Genomic DNA, 23,538 nt, shown 5'->3' with positions numbered 1-23,538 from the left:
TGCCTTGTATTGTGCTCACATGCAGAATATGGCCTGCGTGCACTCCGGGTGCCTTGTGTTGTGCTCACATGTAGAATACGGCCTGGGTTCTCTCCGGGTGCCTTGTATTGTGCTCGCATGCAGAATACGGCCTGGGTGCACTCCGGGTGCCTTGTGTTGTGCTCGCATGCAGAATACGGCCTGGGTGCACTCTGGGTGCCTTGTATTGTGCTCACATGCAGAGTACGGCCTGGGTGCACTCCGGGAGCCTTGTATTGTGCTCACATGCAGAGTACAGCCTGGGTGCACTCTAGGTGCCTTGTATTGTGCTCACATGCAGAATACGGCCTGGGTGCACTCTAGGTGCCTTGTATTGTGCTCACATGCAGAATACGGCCTGGGTGCACTCCGGGTGCCTTGTATTGTGCTCACATGCAGAGTACAGCCTGGGTGCACTCTTGGTGCCTTGTATTGTGCTCACATGCAGAATACAGCCTGGGTGCACTCCGGGTGCCTTGTATTGTGCTCACATGCAGAGTACGGCCTGGGTGCACTCCGGGTGCCTTGTATTGTGCTCACATGCAGAGTACAGCCTGGGTGCACTCTAGGTGCCTTGTATTGTGCTCACATGCAGAATACGGCCTGGGTGCACTCTTGGTGCCTTGTATTGTGCTCACATGCAGAGTACGGCCTGGGTGCACTCAGGATGCCTTGTATTGTGCTCGTATGCAGAGTACGGCCTGGTTGCACTCTAGGTGCCTTGTATTGTGCTCACATGCAGAATACGGCCTGGGTGCACTCCGGGAGCCTTGTATTGTGCTCACATGCAGAGTACAGCCTGGGTGCACTCTAGGTGCCTTGTATTGTGCTCACATGCAGAATACGGCCTGGGTGCACTCCGGGTGCCTTGTATTGTGCTCACATGCAGAATACGGCCTGGGTGCACTCTAGGTGCCTTGTATTGTGCTCACATGCAGAGTACAGCCTGGGTGCACTCTAGGTGCCTTGTATTGTGCTCGCATGCAGAATACGGCCTGGGTGCACTCTAGGTGCCTTGTATTGTGCTCGCATGCAGAATACGGCCTGGGTGCAATCCGGGTGCCTTGTATTGTGCTCGCATGCAGAATACGGCCTGGGTGCACTCCGGGTGCCTTGTATTGTGCTCACATGTAGAAAAAAACCAAAGATTTCCTATTACAGGTTGAGGTATTTAGTGGGCTTTAATGGGTGGGAAGGGAAAGTATTTTAGATGACATGCAAGGGCTAACATTGAGTTTCAAAGTCTTTTTCCTGGCAGACACTGTCCCGTTCTCATCTTTTTATTTCTCTTTGTCTTAGAGAAGCCGGCAGCCCCGGGTGAGACGCTGGTATCGGAACTGGAGCTGTCTTGGTGTGTGGAAGACATCGTTAAGGTAAAAAAACCCGGCCGTATTTCAGCTGGTTGGTTAATCTGAGTTATACAGAGAACACTGCAGGTTATTGAGCAGATTCCTGCAATGGTGAACTCATGCGCGGAAGTCAATTTACGCATTGTTGCAGTTTTTGGTCAGATCTGTCTTTTCGGGAAATTGGCGCTTTGGGGCGTGAACTGGGCGGTGACCGTGGGACTGCACAGAACTTCTGTCTTCTTGGAGTGCCGTGGGTGTTTAGCTGGAGTTCTATGTTATCCTGAGCTGTCCTAACGGGGATGAGGCGCCTGGGTCAGACAGATCTCTTGCATCTAGCATCAGGCTGGTGCGAGTGGTGATACTAATTGTGACGGCTGCATTAGCCCTATGGAAGCTCGCATTAGCATAAGGTAGTAAAACAGGCTTCCGGGGCATCTCATCTATTCTATCTATCTATGGGATGCAATCGGGAAGCCGGCTGACATCATACCGACAGCCGGCTTCCCGACTGTCATATCCTGGCGAGGGTGAAATGCCCGGCGTCTAGATGTAGGCGCCGCTCATTTCACTGACGCCAGGAGACCGGCGCCCGGCATCCCGATCGAAGGGATGCCGGGCTCCGCGGGGGGTGGAGAGTTAGGTTTAGGGCTCCCGGGGGGGACTTAGGGTTAGGTTAGGGGGAGGAAGGGTTAGGGTTAGGCACCCCCCCAGGGGACTTAGGTTTAGGCAGCGGGGAAGGGGGGGTTAGGGTTAGGCACTTGGAGGGGAGGTAAGGGTTAGGCACCCCTAAGGGAGGGTTAGGGTTAGGGGGATAGCTTAGGTTAGTTAATACTTACCTAGGGACGATCGGGATTTCCAGCGTTGTTGGGCTGCCACTGCCGGGATCTATTCCAGTTTCGGGCTGCCGCTGCCGGGAATCATACTGATTATCTATCTATCTATCTATCTATCTATCTATCTATCTATCTATCTATCTATCTATCTATCTATCTCTTATAAATGATTATATTGATCTTTTATCATAAACTAGTATGCCCGTGGCGAACATTTCACCAATTTGTGCCGAGAACATACATTTGGAAAATGCTTTGGTAGATAATGGCTAGTTCATATGTTAATAAGACGGAATCGGGTAATAAAAGACGTGTGTGAAACATAACCGCCTAAGTCAAGCCGTTTTATGGTTTTTGTTGTTTTTTTTTTTTTTTACCATTTCGCCTATTTTTAAGTGTGATATATTTGGCTATGGACTCTGAAGCAAAATGGCCCGTTTCCAGGGGGTATTGCACGCTGAGCCCCTATAGATGCAAATGATAATGCACTGTTACTTCTACTCACCGTCCGTGGTGGGATACACATAGGAGGTGAGGGACACAGCGGTGGTGGGATACACATAGGAGGTAAGGGACACAGGGGTGGTGGGATACACATAGGAGGTGAGGGACACAGGAGTGGTGGGATACACATAGGAGGTGAGGGACAGGGGTGGTGGTGTATACACTACACAGGAATAATAATTGCTCTGCTGGCAGAGAGTGATGGGCAGGAATCGGTATGGAATCCCGGCTTCCGCATGGCCGGCAGTTCGATTTCCGGCAGCGGAAGCCTGACAGATCAGCAGAGCCCAGCAGCGGAAGCCCGACAGCGCTGGAAATCCCGATCGTCCCTAAGGTAAGTATAAACTAACCTAACCCCCTAACCCTAACCCTCCTTAGGGGTGCCATACCCTAACCTCCCCCCCAAGTGCCTAACCCTAATCCCCCCTCTAAGTGCCTAACGCTAACCCCCCCTTCCCCGCTGCCTAAACCTAAGTCCCCCGGGTGGGTGCCTAACTCTAACCTCCCCCCGGGGTGCCTAACCCCCCCATCCCCTAGCCTAACCCTCCTGGGGGGTGCCTAACACTAAGTCCCCCCCGGGTGCCCTAAACCTAACCCTGTCCGCTCGCGGCGCCCGGCATCCCTTTGATCGGGATGCCGGGCGCCGGTCTCCCGGCATGCGGTAAATGACAGGCGTCTAGATATAGACGCGGGTCAATTATCCCACGCCAGGATAAAGCAGCCGGGAAGCCGGCTGTCGGTATTAAGGTAGCCGGTTTCCCGACTGCATACCGACGGGCAGATGCAGAGAGCGACGGGCAGATGCAGAGGTTGATGGACAGAGGCAGAGGGTGATGGGCAGAGGTTGGCAGGCAGACTGAATTGCCCAGAAGCAGAGGGTGATGGGCAGAGGGTGATGGGAATAGACAGAGTATGATAGGCAGAGGGTAGCGGCCAGAGGCAGTGGGTGATGAGAGAGACACAGGGTAAAGAGCAGTGGGTGATGGACAGAGGGTCATTTCTCGCATGCACATCTGCCCTCTAAAGGTGCCTACACACTTGGCGATGTGCTCTCGATCCGACATTGTGTCCGATTTCCCTTGAACTCTCCCTGGCAGCTCCCTGGCAGTCGTGGGCATGATTTGGTGTTAAAAACTGTATAAATTCACCCATGATGTATCGTGCATCCTGCTATTTCCAGTGCATCGTTTACGAGATTGGCAAATCTGCCCTACAGCACAGCAGATCTGAAGATGCGATATACGACCTGCGGGGACGCGCATCGTGATCGTGAGTGGACACTCACGATTTGGGCATATTTTACACGAATTGTCGTCACGATGCGTCAGAATCTGGCAAACCATGTACAATATCGCTAAGTGTGTAGGCACCTTAACATTTTCCTCACATGCAAATCTGCCCTCCAACATATCCTCACATGCACATCTGCCCTCCAACATATCCTCACATGCACATCTGCCATCCAACATATCCTCACATGCACATCTGCCATCCAACATATCCTCACATGCACATCTGCCCTCCAACATATCCTCACATGCACATCTGCCATCCAACATATCCTCACATGCACATCTGCCATCCAATATATCCTCACATGCACATCTGCCCTCCAACATATCCTCACATGCACATCTGCCCTCCAACATATCCTCACATGCACATCTGCCATCCAACATATCCTCACATGCACATCTGCCATCCAACATATCCTCACATGCACATCTGCCATCCAATATATCCTCACATGCACATCTGCCCTCCAACATATCCTCACATGCACATCTGCCATCCAACATATCCTCACATGCACATCTGCCATCCAATATATCCTCACATGCACATCTGCCCTCCAACATATCCTCACATGCACATCTGCCCTCCAACATATCCTCACATGCACATCTGCCCTCCAACATATCCTCACATGCACATCTGCCCTCCAACATATCCTCACATGCACATCTGCCCTCCAACATATCCTCACATGCACATCTGCCCTCCAACATATCCTCACATGCACATCTGCCCTCCAACATATGCTCACATGCACATCTGCCCACCATCTTACCCCCCCAAACAGCTTTTTGCTTACATATCCTATTGCCCCAATGAAAGAAACAGTTCTAGCTACATTGTGCTCTATAGACCATTATTCTGTAAAACACATAATTAATTTCCCCTAAATTGGGATTCTGATAAGTGAAGTATTAAAAATTATTATATATAAAGAAGGTCCAGAAGAGCATAATAATAATAAGTGATTAAAAAATTCTATATCAACTGTAACCTGCTCAGGATATAATTTTGTATATATTTAAAAAAAATAAATGTACCACTTTTCACCCTTTTATCATATAGAGATAGAGGAGAGAGAGATCAATGATCCTGGAAGACATTGAGGGGTGCTTGTGATAAGCTAGGGCAGAGCATAGACTGGGTTACAGTGGGCTGGGGATGGATGGTAGTGGGGCTGTGGATGGGGGGTAGTGGGCAGGCTGAGGAGTCAGGTGAGGTGGGCTCTAGTTAACAGGGTCATACTCAGTCACCTCATCTGTCACCAGTTATTAGGGAGTGTCAGCTCACTTCAGAGTGCATTGGGCACTTACTGCAGACAGTGCCCACCATACTGTCCCCTCCTGCCTCCACCACGCAACTAAAGACCCATACATCCTGACCTGCAGGACATACCCAGCTTACATCACCTCTCACAGCAGGGCTCCGCAGCACTTGATGGTACTCCCAGTCACTGATCGCTTCCTCCCACTTACTGTACCTGTCCTGTGACACTGCCGGGGCCACATGGCCTGTCACATGTGTAGGACTTGTCTGAGTAGTGTACTGGCAGACCTGGTAAGGGCCGCTGGAAAGGGGAGGAGCACACCACCCTCGAATGCACTGCTAAAAGGTGGTCCTATGCAATTCTGGATTACCCAGTAGTTTCTTCTATGGCTGCTTGCAAACCATGGAGTAGAGGCACACATTGGGCATAGCGGCGGCTGCAGTGACCCGCGGCTGCCGCCACTGTCATATAGTAAAAGAGACATCCTTCTTTTTTTTTGCAGACTTAGCGCCGCCCTCCAGGTGCCAGCACCCATAGGCAGCTGCCTAATGGTGGTGCTGGCCCTGTACAGGAGACTGGCAGTGTGCCCACATAGGGCATAGTACATGTTATCTAAAGGAGACTGGCAGTGTGCTGACATAAGACATAGACTAGTATGTGTATGGTGTATGCAGGTGACAGGCACTGCCACTTTGGAGTATTGTCTTATACCACATGACACAGAGCCTGCACAGATCCCTCTTTCCCCCCTACCCCTATGTCACTGTGCCCCCATCTCCTGCATAATCCCTGCAGTGCAAACACCAGGGCCAGGCTGAGCTGCATATATGGTGGCTCTGTGCAGCTGGCGAGAGATACATGCAGCACAGGCCACTTCATCTCGGTACTCGCGGGTCACACTGACCTGTGTATGCTGGAGTGCCCTGCTACTTTCGCAGCAAGAGTCTTATTTCAGCAGCCGGAGACATGCAGGGGACAAAGACGAGCGGTCGGATCACTCAGCACCCGGCTGGAAGGGACTGTGCTGTGCTGTGCTTGTGCGGAGACTGAGAGTGGCTGCTGACGTAACGAGTCTTGTCTCCGCCCCCTCCCGCGGAGATTTCCTTAGACATCCCTACAGCAGTTATACTCTGCCCCAGACCGCGGATCACTTTGATGATACCCCTGCCCAGTAAGGGAAGACTTGGGCACTTTCAAGCTGGCTCGCCGGGCCAGCGGAGATCGTCCTCCACCGCTTGCTGCGGTTTAGGATCAGTCACCAGCAGGAGCCATCTCAGTTCCCTACAGAGGTGCTGGACTGGACTTACGTTAACAGCAGCAGTGGGATCACTGCTGCTAAGCTAAGCTACAATGAAGGACCAGCCGGTCTGTGGATTATCAATGATGATGATCCGACTGGCAGCGGGCGGGCGGGCGGGCGTAGTATGAGGGTCTGTCCTGTCATTAATCAGGGTAGTGGGAGATAGAGGGCAGCAGCACAGCAGGGCTTCTGATCGTGCTTGAGTAAGCCAAGCCTCCGCTTACAGCCCTGCAGGCCAAACAAAAAAAAAATGTTGAGTGCTTGAAGTGCCGGTATGTCATACCGTTGCATACCGGCACACTTCGAGCACTGATGTAATAGCTATGTCATGCAGCCAGCCGGCCAATCAGGAGCCGAACTGGGCAGAACGTAAACCGTGTCCGCACGTGGCTAGAGCGCCGGGTCCATGAGAGAGCGCAGACCACCAGTAGTGCGTGAGAACATCAGCCGGCGGCGCTTCCCCCGAATAACTGTGCTGGCCGGCTCGGTGTTCTGGTAGTTTTCTTGACTTTTCAGGTTAGCTATACCAAAGAATTTATTATGGTTTTTGACTTTATTTTTTTTTTGTAACTCAAATTTTATTCAGTTTTATTCCAAATTCTGTAATTTATTGCTGATTGAAGATACGGGGTATGGTAATGAAGGGTACATTGTAGGGAATAGTCACATAACACCATTATGAATGCAGGATGTCCTGTGCTCTTCATCGCTGGTCCTGTGATTTGCAGGTGTTTGTGGTTGGCAATGACGTCACATCCACCTTGTTGAATTTCACCAGACAAGTCCTCTCCGTCATTTTCTCCACATACTGTTTCTCTCGGCAGAACGCCTCCCATTTACGGTAAGAAAACAGCCAAAACTATTTTATAGCAGGTAACACCCAGATACTAGTTTATATTTTGTAGGTCCGATATCTACATGGGCTGAAATCCGGTGGGCATATGCACACGTGCAGGCGTTACTGCTGTACCTGTGTGAGTGGGTCGGTTACAGAGTTTTCAACCATGAAAGTGGATTTAAATGTAAAACCACCTTAGATGTGATCTTAGCGGAAGGCATACAAATAGTACAACAAAATCACAGACGTATGCATGTAGAAATGGATTAATATTAAGAAAAAAAAGCCACATTTTAATAAACAGTGTATTGGGTGACAGTTGGAAAACTTACCCTGATGGGAAGTTGGGTCCAAACAATAGTTTGCTAAACTTTGTCCCATTTGTAATGTTTGTATGACTGATATGTATCTCATTTGTAATGTGCCATTAAGGAGCAGAGTTCTTGTGTTTTATAAACAATTTTTACAGTGTGTTGGGATTTTCTTAATTCTATTTAACCAATTCATGCCCGCTGCTCACAGCTCTCCATGCCAGGACGTACTGCTTTGGTTCCTAGAGAAGTCCGACAGAGACTCGGCAGTGGCAGCGCTGGCAGGACTGAGTGCCATGGAAGCCTCCCTCCCTTCTCTGCCTCACTGCTGTCACATCAAGCCAGGGAGCTTGGGCGGAGCCCTCATCATTGTACGGGAAGACCAGAGGTAAGAGGTATGGTCATTGTCACTGCTGTTACTCACCACTAGATGGCGCTCTAATTTACCAAACTCCAATGGGCAGCAAAATGAAAGTTCTGCTAATATTAGGAGCTTTTTTTTATTATTTTTTTTTTTAATTGGCATGGGTCAGTGTGTTGTACAATCAGAAGATCAGTTCTGATATTATTTATATATGAAAATGTTGATTTTTGGGATAAATTGGTCCCTAACATGACAGCTGTTATTTGCAGCAGTAACATGCCACACTGACCGTACACTGCAGTGCTGTAACATGCCATACTGACCGTAGACTACAGTGCTGTAACATGCCATACTGACCGTACACTGCAGTGCTGTAACATGCCATACTGACCGTAGACTACAGTGCTGTAACATGCCATACTGACCGTACACTATAGTGCTGTAACATGCCATACTGACCGCACACTATAGTGCTGTAACATGCCATACTGACCGTACACTGCAGTGCTGTAACATGCCATACTGACCGTACACTACAGTGCTGTAACATGCCATACTGACCATACACTACAGTGCTGTAACATGCCATACTGTCTGTACACTACAGTGCTGTAACATGCCATACTGACCGTACACTGCAGTGCTGTAACATGCCATACTGACCGTACACTGCAGTGCTGTAACATGCCATGCTGACCGTACACTGCAGTGCAGTAACATGCCATGCTGACCGTACACTGCAGTGCTGTAAAATGCCATGCTGACCGTACACTGCAGTGCTGTAAAATGCCATACTGACCGTACACTGCAGTGCTGGAACATGCCATACTGACCCTACACTGCAGTGCTGTAACATGCCACACTGACCGTACACTGCAGTGCTGTAACATGCCATACAGATCGTACACTGCAGTGCTGCAACATGCCACACTGACCGTACACTGCAGTGCTGCAACATGCCACACTGACCGTACACTGCAGTGCTGCAACATGCCACACTGACCGTACACTGCAGTGCTGCAACATGCCACACTGACCGTACACTGCAGTGCTGCAACATGCCACACTGACCGTACACTGCAGTGCTGCAACATGCCACACTGACCGTACACTGCAGTGCTGCAACATGCCACACTGACCGTACACTGCAGTGCTGTAACATGCCATACTGACCGTACACTGCAGTGCTGTAACATGCCATACTGACCGTACGCTGCAGTGCTGTAACATGCCATACTGACCGTACGCTGCAGTGCTGTAACATGCCATACTGACCGTACCCTGCAGTGCTGTAACATGCCATACTGACCGTACCCTGCAGTGCTGTAACATGCCATACTGACCGTACACTGCAGTGCTGTAACATGCCACACTGACCGTACACTGCAGTGCTGTAACATGCCACACTGACCGTACACTGCAGTGCTGTAACATGCCATACTGATCGTACACTGCAGTGCTGTAACATGCCACACTGACCGTACACTGCAGTGCTGCAACATGCCACACTGACCGTACACTGCAGTGCTGTAACATGCCACACTGACCGTACACTGCAGTGTTGCCAAGGTAACTGAGCGCTGCCCTTCTGGTCCTCTACATCATGGAGGCTCTGTGACCGGCGGTCGCAGCATAAAGCAAGGTTGGGGTAATGTGCAGATGGCCTTCCCTGGCATCGAGTGACTGCAGGTCCCCCATGGGTTATAATATGTGGGCGGCTGAGCTGGGAGGTGCCCGTCCCCTTGACCGGAGCTCCCCGGGTGAGTTACAACGTGAGAAAACCTACTCTATATTTTGCCAAGCTGCATTAGATCACAGGTACTAGCAGTGGAAATGCTCACTCCCCATATATACCATACGTACATTTCCCAGGGAACTATTTGGTATCCCAGACACAGTACAATGTCCCTTTTTAAAGTGCAAGTGGAGCCATTATTCATGACAATGCGACTTATCCGCTAGCTAGGAACGCCGTAACCTGATACAATAGCTGATATTTTATGAATGGCTGCAGGATACCAGGTGATGGCAATAATCAAGGCCCAACCCTTCAGTAAATTGGCACAGCACAGGCACACAGGAGCCTTCAGAGTGCTGGCAGAGGAGCTAATTACAGCTAATTACAGCCTCGCCTGTAACTCCGCCTGAAATCTAGATTGTTGTGTGTGCTGAGATTTAACCACGTCACGGCCAGGGCGAGGAAAGGAAACCTCTGTACTGATCTCTGGCTCCACTTCATGTCAGAGTCCTGCACATTCCACCAGCCCTCCAGCTTTGTAGGTCTATCCAGTTACATGTGTGGGCATGGAACCTCTGCCCGGAGCATGCCAGCTTGTCTACCTGCGAGTGCTTCATTCTGTGGGGAATGTTAACCCCCGCATGTCCAAGCAGTTGTGATGATTTGTATGTGAGCGGTAAAGCTGGCAACAGGACAGTTAGTCCTCTTTCCGTAATATCTTATCCCCTGTCAAAACCTTCATATAAACAGTGTTTTAATAAGGATTGAATGCAGTACATAAGACCAGATGGGGTTTCTGCTCCGATATCTTCTTGGGCCACAAACCAGGCAGATCCTTTCGTCTCATTCTGAACCTGAAGTCCCTGAACATCCAGCTTCGGATGGGCTACGTCAGGTTGGAGTTTTTGAGGTCCATCATAAACTGCTAAGCTAGCACACCTTCTCGGGGCGGGATGTAGTTTGGAAGCCGACGGTCTAAATGCCGACCGCCGGCTTCCAGACTTTCTAATCCCGGCGTGGTACTAATGACAGGCGTCAAAAACTCGACGCCTGTCATTAACCAGACGCCGGAAGACCGGCGCTCGGCATTCCGGACGAAGGTAAGCCGGGCGCGGCCTGCTTTTAGGTTTAGGGCTCCCAGGGTGACTTAGGGTTAGGCACCCCTGGGAGGGTTAGGTTTAGGCTAGGGGAAGGTGGGGTTAGGGCTAGGCACCCCCCGGTGACTTAGGTTTAGGCTGCGGGGAAGGGGTGGTTAGGTTTAGGCACCCCTAAGGGAAGGTCAGGGTTGGGGGGGGATTTAGGTTAGCTATACTTACCTTAGGGAGGATCGGGATCTTCACCCTTGTCGGGCTGCTGCTGTCGGAATTTGAACCATGCGGCCGGCGGTAATACCTACTACACCCGTTGGGGCAACTTTGGGAATGTCCCCAGTGTTCCAATGACCCCCACGAAGATGAAATAGAAACTTTGATTTTTATCCCAAACCCTTTTCTCCGAGTGGACTGTGGAAACCCATCCTTTCTACTTCAGGGTCCTTAGGGGGTCCACAGGGTTGACCTTGGGGTATAGCTGGATCTGGATCCACGGGCACCACACAGTTAAAGCTTTGCTGCTCCCAGGATGCACTTGGGTCCTTCCTCCTCTATACCCCGCCCCCGAGCCACAGGCACCTCAGTTTTAGTTGGTGCCCGGCCGGAGTCGGGTCACCCTGGGCAGTGGGGCTGCATAAGCTTTATTTTTATTTTTAAAAAGAAGATTTTATTTAATTATTTTTTTTTACTTCTTCAGAGCGGCAGCATCAGACTGTCCATCTGGACGTCCACGCTGCCGCTCCAACAGACCCGCTGGCGCTGCGACGCCAGTACTGATCTGGGGATCGCAGTGGGACCTCGGAGTCAGTACTAGCGTGGCTCCGGGACCTCCCACTGACTGCTGCCGGGTTCTACGGGGCCAGGTAAGCCGCGTGCAGCACTTTGCGGGGCTTACGCATCTGGTGCAGTCTCCTCCCGGGTCTCAGACTATGGGTCCTTATGCGGGATTGCCTGTATACATGCAGTCTCCCACGGTGACGCAGCAGTCAGTGGTACCCTTTCAGGGGTATCCTCAGACGGTAACCCCTCCCTGGGTGGATGTCCTCTCCAGCTCTGTTCAGAGCCTGGCGGCCTCGTCATCGGCTTTTCAGTCAATGTTGCACAGTGATTTGCCCCCAAAGGCGTCCAAGCGACCCGTGTCGGCTTCACTGGCGGCGCAGTTCACGGACGTGTTTTCGGATGACGGAGAGATCCACGAGGACTCTGACTCGGATGCCGGGGCCCAGGAGGTGGAGGCTAAGTCCTCCATTAATGTGCTGGCTTTGGTTAGGGCGGTGCGGGCCATCCTTCATATAGAGGAGGAAGTATCCTAATTTTAAAAAGGCCAAAGTAGCTTCGACTGTTTTTCCCCTGTCCGACCAGTTGACGGATCTTATGGCGGGGGCCTGGCAGTTGCCCAGCAAGAGATTCCAACCGCAGAAACGGTTGGCTTCCAACTTTCCTTTTCCTGAGGCTCATTGCAGGAAATGGGAAACTCCGCCTGCGGTGGATTCCCATGTCACCCGCTTAATTAAAAGCGCTACGTTGCCTTTGCCGTCGATCTCCTCTCTGAAAGATCCCACGGACAGGAAAGTGGAGACTTGTTTAAAGTCTATCTACTCACTCTCTGTCGCTGTGGCCCGTCCGTCCATGGCCATCTCTTGGGTGGCTAAGGCCATCGAGAGCTGGGCCAACGCTTTAGAGGATACCTTTCCGGATGATGCTCCGGATATCCAGAGAGCGTTGATAGGACAAATGAGGGATGCGGCTTCCTACATTGGGGAAGCATCGTTGGATGCAAGCTTGCTGACCTGTAGGGTATCGGCGGTAGCTGTGTCGGCACGTCGGTCCTTGTGGCTGCGGTCTTGGAGAGCTGACGCAGACTCCAAAAAGGGCCTGGATGCCTTACCTTTTAATGGAGAGTTGCTTTTTGGTCCAGACTTGGACAAAATAGTGAATACTCTGGCAGTCTAACTCAGCTTTCCTCCCTTCGGCTTCTGCACCTACCAAGGTACGGAGCTCTGCCTTTCGGGTTCAGGGCAAGGCCAAAGGTCAGTCCTTCCCGAGACAGTCGGCGACCAAGGCCGCTTCTAAGCCCAAGAAGCAGGCCTGGAGTGCCAGGCGCCCTTCTTCCAAGGAGGAAGATAAACCTTCTGCCTGATGGGACGGGCCTCCCTCTGGGGGACCCCAGAGTGGGAGGCAGACTTCTTCAATTTGCCCAGTGCTGGCACAATACCACCACGGATGCCTGGGTTCGAGAAGTGGTCTCCCAGGGGTACGCCCTGTCTTTTCGGCACAGACCGCCCCACCAGTATTTCTGCACGAGTCCTTCTCAGGACAAGACCAAGGCTTTACAGATTCAGGAGGCTATAGAGTCCTTGCTGAAAGCAGGGGTCATTGTTCCCGTTCCTCAATCACAACGAGTGACGGGGTACTATTGTACTCTGTTTCTGGTGCAGAAACCCAATGGTTCTCATCACCCTATTCTCAATTTGAAGTCTCTGAACAAATTCCTCAGAGTTCCCAAATTCAGGATGGAAACGTTACGTTACATCATTCTGGCGATGGAACCTGGGGATTACATGGTGTCCCTGGATATACAGGACGCCTACCTCCATGTTCCGATAGCACCTTCACACCAGCGGTATCTGAGGTTCGCTATCCTTCAGCATCATTATCAGTTCCGGGCGCTACTCTTTGGTCTCTCCACGGCACCGAGGGTATTCACAAAGGTTATGGCAGTCATGGCCGCACATCTTCGGAACCAGAATGTACGGCTGCTGCCGTATCTGGACGACCGCCTGTTGCTGGCGAGCTCCCCGGAGGTACTGCTTCAACATCTCCACCTGACAATCGCTTGCCTGCAAGCGCACGGGTGGTTGATAAATTGGAGAACTCTCCCTGATTCCATCGCAACGGATGGTTCATTTGGGAGCCCTGCTGGATTCTCGTCAGCAAAGGATCTTCCTGACTCCGGAGAAGATCTCCTCCCTCCAACTGCGGATACGCAGTTGCCTGAGCAGTTGCCGCCTGTCGGTCCATTCGGCTATGACAGTTCTGGGGTCCATGGTGTCGACATTCGACATGGTGGAATTTGCCCAGTTCCATTCCCGGCCCCTGCAGGGGCTGATTCTATCGGAATGGAACGGGTTACCTCACCGGATCCATTCTCAGATGCTGGTGTTGTCCCCGGAGGTTCGGCAGTCTTTGGCTTGGTGGCTTCAGACAGCTCATCTAGTGGAGGGGCGCCCCTTTTGGATCCCGGACTGGGTCCTGCTCACGACGGAGCAGGGGTTGGGGGGCAGTGACCGGCTCGTTGTCACTTCAGGGTCGTTGGTCTGCGGAAGAAGTTCTTCTCCCCATCAACATCCTGGAACTGCGGGCAGTATACAGGGCCCTGCAGTCGTCCGGCCCCGCTCTTCACGGAAGGGCGGTTCAGGTGCAGTCCGACAACGCCACCACGGTGGCATATATCAACCACCAAAGAGGAACTCGCAGTCGGGCAGCGATGTAGGAGGTGTCTTGCATCCTTGCTTGGGCGGAGTGCCACATTCCAGCGATCTCAGCGGTGTTCATCCCCGGAGTCCTCAATTGGGAGGCGGACTTCCTCAGCCGTCACGACGTGTATCCCGGGGAATGGTCGCTTCACCCAGAGGTGTTTCAGCTACTCGTAGACAGATGGGGGCTGCCGGAACTGGACTTGATGGCCTCCCGTCACAATCACAAGTTGCCCGTTTACGGGTCAAGGACAAGAGACGCAAGCGCATGTCTAATGGACGCGCTGTCAGTGAAATGGACGTTTCACCTGGCGTATCTGTTTCCTCCGATATCCCTACTTCCTTGGGTCCTGCGGAAATTCAAGCAGGATGGCGGCACACTCGTGCTGGTGGCTACGGCGTGGCCCAGACGTCCTTGGTACTCCGATCTGAGGAGCCTCTCCATCGACGCTCCGTACCTTCTTCCTCAGTGTCGGGGCCTGTTGTCTCAAGGGCCCTGCCTTTACCCGGATCTGGGTCGGCTGTCTTTGATGGCGTGGCTCTTGAGACAGCCGTCTTGAGGTCTCAGGGTTTCTCCAGTTCGGTTATTGGTACCATGCTTAGGGCACGCAAGCCTGCTTCCGCACGGATTTACCACAGGGTGTGGCGCACTTACTTTCAGTGGTGTGAGTCCAGAAGCTATGATCCTCAGGTGTTCCGAGTTTCTAGAATCTTGGAATTTCTTCAATCAGGTTTGGACCTCGGCTTACGCCTTGCCTCTCTGAATGTTCATGTGTCCGCTTTGTCCGTGTGGTTCCAACGACGGATTGCTACCCTGCCAGATGTTCACACCTTTTTCCAAGGTGTTCTCAGGATCCAGCCTCCCTTCGTGCCTCCTGTGGCTCCTTGGGACTTGGCGGTGGTGCTACGGGTCCTGCAGGGTCCTCCTTTTGAGCCTCTTGAGTCAGTGGAACTCAAGTGGCTGACGTTTAAGACTGTTTTTCTCCTGGCAATTGCTTCTGCCAGGAGGGTGTCAGAATTGGGGGCGCTTTCCTGTCACCCTCCTTTTCTGATTTTTAACCAGGACAGAGCGGTGCTCCGCACTCGTCCTGAGTTTTTACCTAAAGTGGTCTCGAAGTTCCACATCAATCAGGAACTTGTGCCAGCTTTTCAGTCACCTGATCTTTCAGCTGGCGAGGCTTCCTTAGATGTAGTCCGGGTGCTTAGAATCTATGTGGACCAGACTGCTTCGGTTAGGAAGTCTGATTCGTTGTTTGTCCTCTTTGGTTTTCACAAAAGGGATTGGCCTGCCAACAAGCAAACGTTAGTCCGTTGGCTTTGTTCCGTTATTTGAGAGGCTTATGCACAGGAGGGTTTACCTGTGCCGGCCTCTGTTAAGGCTCATTCCACTCGTTCTGTGGGTTCCTCTTGGGCTGCTAGGCGTGGCGCCTCTGCTGTTCAGCTGTGTAAGGCGGCCACTTGGTCTTCAATTCAGACGTTTTTGAGGTTTTATGCGTTTGACACTTTCGCCTCTCAGGATGCATCCTTTGGGCGCCGGGTTCTCCTTTCAGCACAGGAGCGTCCCCGCCCTTAGTTGAACTGCTTTGGGACATCCCCAAGGTCAACCCTGTGGACCCCCTATGGACCCTGAAGTAGAAAACAAGAGATATGGTAAGAACTTACCTTTGTTATCTCTGTTTCTACGAAGTCCATAGGGTCCACAGGGCGCCCGCCCTGACGCACCTGGCTTCATATGGGCTGTGTGTCTGGTCTCCGGTTTTCCGTCTCCCATTTCTGTGAGTATGGTTTCTTGTGTGTTCCAGTCTTCCTTCTCTCTGTTTAGTCTCCTCCTCCGGCCTTGGCTGCTTACCACCTGAGGTGCCTGTGGCTCGGGGGCGGGGTGTAGAGGAGGACGGACCCAAGTGCATCCTGGGAGCAGCAGAGCTTTAACTGCGTGGTGCCTGTGGATCCAGATCCAGCTATACCCCGAGGTCAACCCTGTGGACCCTATGGACTTCGTAGAAACAGAGATAACAAAGGTAAGTTCTTACCATATCTCTTGTTTTACGCTCTTGTTCTCATTCTCCTTGTTGTAACATTTGTTCTATAGGTCTGTATTGCTGGAGGACCTTGTATCTATGTTCCCCCATTTGTTCTGTCCCGTGGCTTGTTAGAAATAACCGATTACCCCTATAGGTTGCAGAGGTATAGAGGGGGAGCAGCTTAGAGCAAAATGTAAAATGCCTATGGGGAGATATATCAAGGCTTGGAGAGAGGGGAAGTGGAGAAGTTTCCCAGAGCATTGTCCTGTTACACGCAGTGCTAGGTAAATGTAGCGAGAAGCTGATTGGTTACTATAAGTGACTTCTCCACTTTATCTCCCTTGAAGGTTTGGTACATCTGCCCTCTAATCTCCAGCTGAGCCTCTATACCCCAGTGTTCCCCAGTGGATTCAGGCGATTCAATTAACGGGCTGTCAATGTTGCAATTCAATTCTTTTTGGGTGCCCATTACTTATCGCTCTTGTCGTTTAGCCGCTGTACGCGGTCCTGGTTAGGACACAGAAACAGAAGTTTGTGCACCCAAAAGCAAGACTTCTGCTCACCTTCTCGGGGGCAAGCCAAAATGCCTGTGCTGACCGCTATCACGCTTGAGCAGAGGAACAACTGCATTGCTCCGTCGGGCGCGCCTGGCGCTAAAATTGTAATTGCCCCCAGAGAATAGAAACCATTTCATAGCCCTCTTTTAAATGCCTAATATATATATATATATATATATATATATATATATATATATATGCCTCATATCTGGTGGCTACTGTGGCAGCAGCCATTTTGTTGGCTGAACTGCCATCTATCACTAGTATCGTTACCTCATGAATGTGAGAGAGGTATCATAAATATCAGCCAGTGCTTCTTATTGTCACCGATTCCCAGCAAATTGATAGGCTGCCACATGGTTCAGCCCACAACATGTACTGTATGTCTCACCTGTGTATAGTGTCAGGTATTTTGTCACAGCCCTGAGTGTAAGACAATGGGGCTTGTATACAGTTGAATACAACTGGGACTTCATTGCACCCACATTGTGTACTTAGAGCAATATGCAGATATTTGCTTGCGTGCAGTGTCGTATGCGTCTCTGCGCCCCGGCCGCCGCTATTTATACGCCTGGTTTCATACCCGTCGTCATCGTCAGTGAGCACTTGAGGCGTAATTTGCACATATCTATGCTGAGCTCGCAGTTCCATTTACACCCCCTAGCTCAGCTTCGCCTCGTAATAAGCCCTCTATGCTCGTTCAGCTGCAGGTGGCGTTGCATTAGACTCTGCATTTCTCATAGTTGCGCACGCTCTGCAAAAAACATGCAACATGCATTCGCAATACTGACCCGCGGTCAACTTTTATCCACAGTTGACGTCATCAGATTTCAAGCACCTGAAGAAGTTACTTCCAGCGTTGGAAAAAGTCTCCCTCTGCCACCCAGAGCCGGTTATTCAGGAGCTGGCGAGTGACCTGCGTGTTACCATTGCCACACATTGTGCTGTGCCACTTACACACATGGCAACTACCTCCCAGGACACAGAGAAAAAAGAGCCAAGACATCATAAGCCAAGCACGGACCATACAACCGCTACCCTGCGTGACATTCAGGAGGTGCTGAGCTCCGCAACAGACCCTGACATCCCCACACGGGCAGCGGCCCTGCGCACTCTCACCCGTCTGCTGGAGCAGAGGCACCCGGAGGTGATGGAACGCAGGGAGCAGGTGATGCAGGTAAGCTAATGTCTCGTTGGCCAGTAGGTGGCGCTGTTTGCAGAATATTCCAGTAATGCCCTCACTTTGTTTCAGCTGTTCTTAGAGAACTTGGAGCAAGGGGACCCCTTTGTGTACCTGTCGGCAATTCAAGGTAACCTCTCACTGACATATTATTTGAGTCATGACCTTACTCCTGTTTTCTGTTTTTAAATGTTCCAGATTGGCATTCAAATCAAAGAAGTAAAATAGAAAGGAACCAAATATTCTCCCAGCCAAAACTGGTGTTAAATGTTGTGGCATCTGGGATGTAACCAAGTTGCTGGAGTACAATGCGGCTAATACAGAGTTAAATATGCGTTTGTGGGGAGTATCTATCTTGCATGTTTTCTTACCGCGCATGCTGCGGAACCAGGCGTACGGCAGTGCGAGCAATGCAGTGTGGTGCGCATTTAATTTCCATCCAATACCCCTTTCACACTGCCTGGGTATTGCAAGATTGACCTGGGTAGTGACCAGGGTTGGACAAGGGAACTACCCGGGTCACGGTGCAGTGTGAACAGTCCAACTCGGGTTATCCGACCTGGGTTTTGCTTAAAATGAGCTGATTGGCGGCTGTGCAGGAGTCACCTCCCACTTTTTATGACCTCACACGTCTAGCAGGGTAGACCTGGGTTTAGTGTGAACGGGGGCCTACCCGGGAGTAACCCTGTTCGAAGGTTCAGTGTAAACGGGTCGGACCCAGGATATTGGTGTGAAAGGGGGTTTAAGTTTCATAACACTTACAACTGAAGGGGGATTGTAACTGGACTGTACAGGATGTTCTTACATAAGCAATGTTCGGAGAGGGCGTGTTGCTGGAGTTACGGGCTGCGCTGAGTTGGGCGGAAGTGTAATTACGTAAGCAGTTCTACACAGAGGGCCTAATTCAGACCCGCTCGCGAGCGCAGGACGCTCGCAAGCGGGTCGATGGTGCCCTAATGCGCATGCCCACGACGGAGGGAGCTCCGTCGTGCGCATGCGCGAGACCCGCATAGCGACAGCCAGGCTGTCGTTATGGGTCTCGCTCCAAAGGGGGCGTGCTGTCGATGGTGACTGACAGCACATCCCCTTTGGTGGGCGTGCCGGGGGCGTGGCTGCCAGACGGAGGCGTTCCCATGGGAACGCATACCGTCTGGGTCCGGCCCCACTGACATCACTAGTGATGTCAGTGAGAGTGATTTTGGCTCTGTTAGAGCCAAAATCACTCCAGGGCTTGCGGCAGCGAGACCCTACCGCAGGGTCTCGTCGCAAGCCCGATGGTCGCGATGGTCTTGACCATCGCGACCATCATCATGGCTGCTCGCATAAGCTATGGGTGGTCACCCACAGCTATACGAGCGGCCAGGAGGCCGCTCCAATAAGAGGTAGGAGGGCCCTGATTCAGAGCGAGCGCTCTGGTCACAGCGTCTGGCTCTGAATCAGGCCCAGTATTTCAGGTTAGCCGATATGAGGATAATTAACATTGTAATTAGTACTAATATTTTATTGCAGCTCCTACAGACCAGACCATGAGAGGGGCATTGTGATATATGAACGGTCCAAGGAGCGCATGAACTAAAATATAACTGACATTTATTCAACATAAATTAAAACGGCGTATAGCTGCAAATGGTTAATATACCCAATTAAATCTATGTTGCCAGTACGTATGGATTGTTAAAATGAAATAGATGTTGGCATCATACAGATATAACTTGTATCCGACATACGACCTGGTGGTGAGTCTTAATGAGAGTCCAGAAAACAGCCAATATGTGTATAAAGAGGCTGTATATGGATAAATACTCCTTCATATATAACAGTCTCTGCCACAAGAGATGACAGTTTGTCCTGGTCAGTATATTCCATTGGTTATTACCAGATAGACTGGAATGAGTTTAGCTGTAATCCACAAAGCCGCAATGGATATCTGGCAGTTGAATAGATGTGGATGTGACAGCCGCCTAGTCATGTGGTAGCAATACAGGGTTTATGCCAAGTAGTCTCAGCCCGTGTGCAGGCGCTGGTTAGAATAAGCTGCTAGCGCTGATGGTAAAGCTCTATCTGTGGCCAGTACAAAAGCAGCCTCGGTCTGCTCGTGATCGCTGGTGACAAGATGCTGGAATCACTGGGGATAAGTGTATTCCCTGCCAAATGCAGGAGTGCAGGGTGAGCAGCCTTAGTCCAATGGTGAGGGGTAATGATAGCTCACTATTGGAGCTGCTCTCAGAAGTGCAATTGTGGACTATAATTAGCTGGTAGCATGAAGTGTCATATGGGTATAATAAACCATGCAGACAGTAATGTCCAATATATTCTAACACGTTTCTCCGCCGTATTTAATGGCAGTTTCTTCAGAGGGAAAGCATAATTACGCCCCTTTTTATACTGATCTTTTTTTCACCAATATTCGGATTGGTGTGATCGTGCCCTGATGATGACGGCTATTGTACTAGGATAGGGGCAGTCTCCCCACAATGTCTGCATACGAGTGAATATATGCATTTATTTATCTGCACGCAATGTGGGAGCAATTACATCCAACGTGTGTTCAACGTCAGACCCAAAGTTTTCAATCTCCAATATGCCTGTATTACGCTAATGGGACAGTGACAATCGTTACTGACATGGAACCACAACGTTTTTATATTTATAGGGGTCATCGTGACTGTTGCGCTAGCATGGCATTTATTATATTCGCTGCCATTATCTTTCCAGTAGGTCCGAGGGGGGGGTCTTCACCTACCTAACACCATGTGGGCAATGCAGATGTACCCTATACATACTTGTGCTCGTGCTCAAATGATATTGGATCCAATACACTGACAGAAGCTTCTTGATTGGTTGGCTCGTACACAAGGGTTTGGAAGCCTTGTACCTTGTCCTCTGTTAGCAGAACATTAGAAGCGTGTTCTCAGATCCTCCCGGCAGCATAGTGCACCTCATTGCCCACACCTATAGAACTTCTCTGTGTTATCCAATGCGTCTGTATTCTGCAGGCTGACCAGAAAAGCACTAGTGAGTACGTGTACAATTCCATTTGCGTACGTTATTTATGGATTTTGTACTGTCAATTTGCATTTAATAAGCTTTTAAGAGCGACACCTGTGTGTACGGGACCTATGAACTCTGCGCTTTCAGAAAGACTCATCATCCATGGTGAACCCAATGCAAGGGAGCGTAGGGGAAAGCTGCTGCTGATAGTGTTAGGGGGTCTCCGCAGAAGGTACTCCCATGAGCCCTACTTAGCAGATTTCTCCAGATGATTAGACTCTAAAGGATCTATTTACTAAGCAGTGTTAGGAGACAGAGTGAAAAGTGACAAGAAAGTGATAAGGTACCAGCCAATCAGCTCCCAACTGTCATCTCACTGGCTGTGTTTGAAAAATGACAGTTGGGAGTTGATTGGCTGCCACCTTATCACTTTCTTATGACTTTTCACTCTGTCTCCTAACACTGCTTAGTAAATAGACCCCTGAGTTAGGTGAAGGCAGATGTCACACATAGGCCACGCATGGTCGCCTACATGGGAACAAGGGCTCATGACAAAGTCTTACTCATGTCGTGTGCAAACTTTATTCTTTGAACCTTCAATAACGGTTTATTTAATTTCTCTAAATCATTATGCTGAAGCCGGGAATAGAACCACAAACTGCTCGATAATTTCTCCCTGACCGGTTTTCCCACCACACAGCTGCGTCCAGTGCAAAGCAATGAAACTCATTAATGGAGCCCTGTGGAAAAGCTATACCTGACTATGAATATTAATCCAGCCCCGTGTTCCCGTGCATTGAGCAGCTATTATCAGGGTGGTGATAGCAGAGAGAGGATAATTAGTTTATCCTGCCAGAAGCAAGTGAACAGCTGAAACGCTGTCTGGGGGAAAACGCTGATATAACGCATGCGATCGTCCCTATTTTTCGTGTAAAGCTTTTAATTCCCACTTTCCCATTTCCCATGCCCGTCTTACTGCCTCTGTTCAGAAAAAAATGCATTTTGGAATGAAAATGGATCATAGGGGCTGATTCTGATGTAAACGTAATGCTGATACTTACGCAATTCAGCAAAATATCGTCCGACTGCGCACGTGTCAAGAAAATAAATAAAATGATTTATTTAATTTAATTCTGTAGCCCTGGGCAACACAACCATTTTTACGCTGTTACTTCAACTTCCCCCATTATGGCCTCTGAGGTTTAAAATAAAATAAAAAAAACTATTAGAAACACTAATTTATTTGCAAAAGTTGCACTGGACTATGTCAGCCAATCAGACTTTTGCATTCATGTTCTAATGTGCTAGACCGATGAAAGCCAATTGATGATTGGTTACTGTGGTCAGTGCAGTATTGTGGGTGAGCCCTATTTATGTAATATACGGTACAGACCTTCACATGTGTATAGAAGTACAATTGTGCTGAGCTTCTTACAGCATCTCTTCTGTATTAATATCTTATCCTATTATACAATATCAAATTGTTTTTACCCCATTTTGGTCCCTCTGGTTATAAATGGGAGCACGATTCATTACACATTACACACTTATAGCAAGCGGCCATTTTAGTGATTGTTCTTGGAAACAGCTATTTGTGTGTGTCCCCCTCACACGTCGTTCTGCTCCAATGATGCTGGTAACAAGTCTGGGGAGGGTGGGGGTGTGGTGAGAGCCCCCTTTGTGGCAGTGGGACAATACCACCTATGTTACACATCCTTCACAGGTCTGAGCGCAGAAGCCGGGCGGGGAGCGGCCTTTCATCTAACTCCCGAGAGGCCTCTCACTAATGATTAATAAATTACTAAGGGCGGAGTCCAGCTTCAAAGGGGCACATGGAGAGGGCATTTCACTGTACAGGTAGTGGGATAGCTTAAGTGCTGGCAGCTTTTCTATGTGCTGAATATATAATATTGTCCATAGAAGATATCACCTGCATGCACGTACTTTGTTCTTGGTTTGCATATTCCCATGAATTATAGCTGGCTTGTATTAAAAGTTATTGCACTGTATAGAAAAGCTAGCATTGGCCCTTTTTGTGTGGCTGCTGGTAGGGGGTAGCCTATTGATCTTAGGGCCTGAATCAGGGCGGGCGCTGTTTTTTTTAGTTGCGGCCTCCTGGCCGCTCGCATAGCTGTGGGTGACCATCCACAGCTATTGCGAGCGGCCAGGATGATGGTCGCGATGGTCAAGACCATCGCGACCATCGGGCTTGCGACGAGACCCTTGTGGTAGGGTCTCGTTGCCGCATGCCCCAGAGAGCTTCTGGCTCTAATATTGCCGGAAGCTCTCCCACTGACATCACTGGTGATGTCAGTGGGGCCGCCCACAAACGGCAGGCGTTCGCTTCGGAAAACGCCTCTGTTTATGAAGCCATCCCCGGCCACGCCTAAAAACGGGGCGAGCT

General features: G+C 50.3%; 1 protein-coding gene and 1 long non-coding RNA gene across 2 annotated transcripts in view; both read left to right on the top strand.

Annotated features, from left to right (window-relative positions):
* Positions 1–23,538, top strand: part of LOC148453322 (transport and Golgi organization protein 6 homolog) — a 103,088-nt gene that overhangs the window by 47,171 nt on the left and 32,379 nt on the right. The window contains exons 7-9 of the mRNA XM_088462285.1: positions 10,236–10,356; positions 17,778–18,140; positions 18,216–18,273. Of these exons, the coding sequence (XP_088318411.1) occupies positions 10,236–10,356; positions 17,778–18,140; positions 18,216–18,273 (542 nt within the window). The remainder of the gene's footprint in view (positions 1–10,235; positions 10,357–17,777; positions 18,141–18,215; positions 18,274–23,538) is intronic.
* Positions 1,316–7,961, top strand: LOC148453323 (uncharacterized). The gene is made up of 3 exons (XR_015874945.1): positions 1,316–1,391; positions 7,296–7,408; positions 7,928–7,961. It is a non-coding gene; the product is annotated as an uncharacterized LOC148453323 (long non-coding RNA).

The sequence above is a fragment of the Taudactylus pleione genome, unplaced genomic scaffold (genome assembly GCF_031769625.1).
Source record: "Taudactylus pleione unplaced genomic scaffold, aTauple2 ptg001183l, whole genome shotgun sequence".
Taxonomy (NCBI): Eukaryota; Metazoa; Chordata; class Amphibia; order Anura; family Myobatrachidae; genus Taudactylus; species Taudactylus pleione.
The sequence above is the reverse complement of the archived record's forward strand: the minus strand, read 5'-3'. Positions and strand labels throughout refer to the sequence as shown.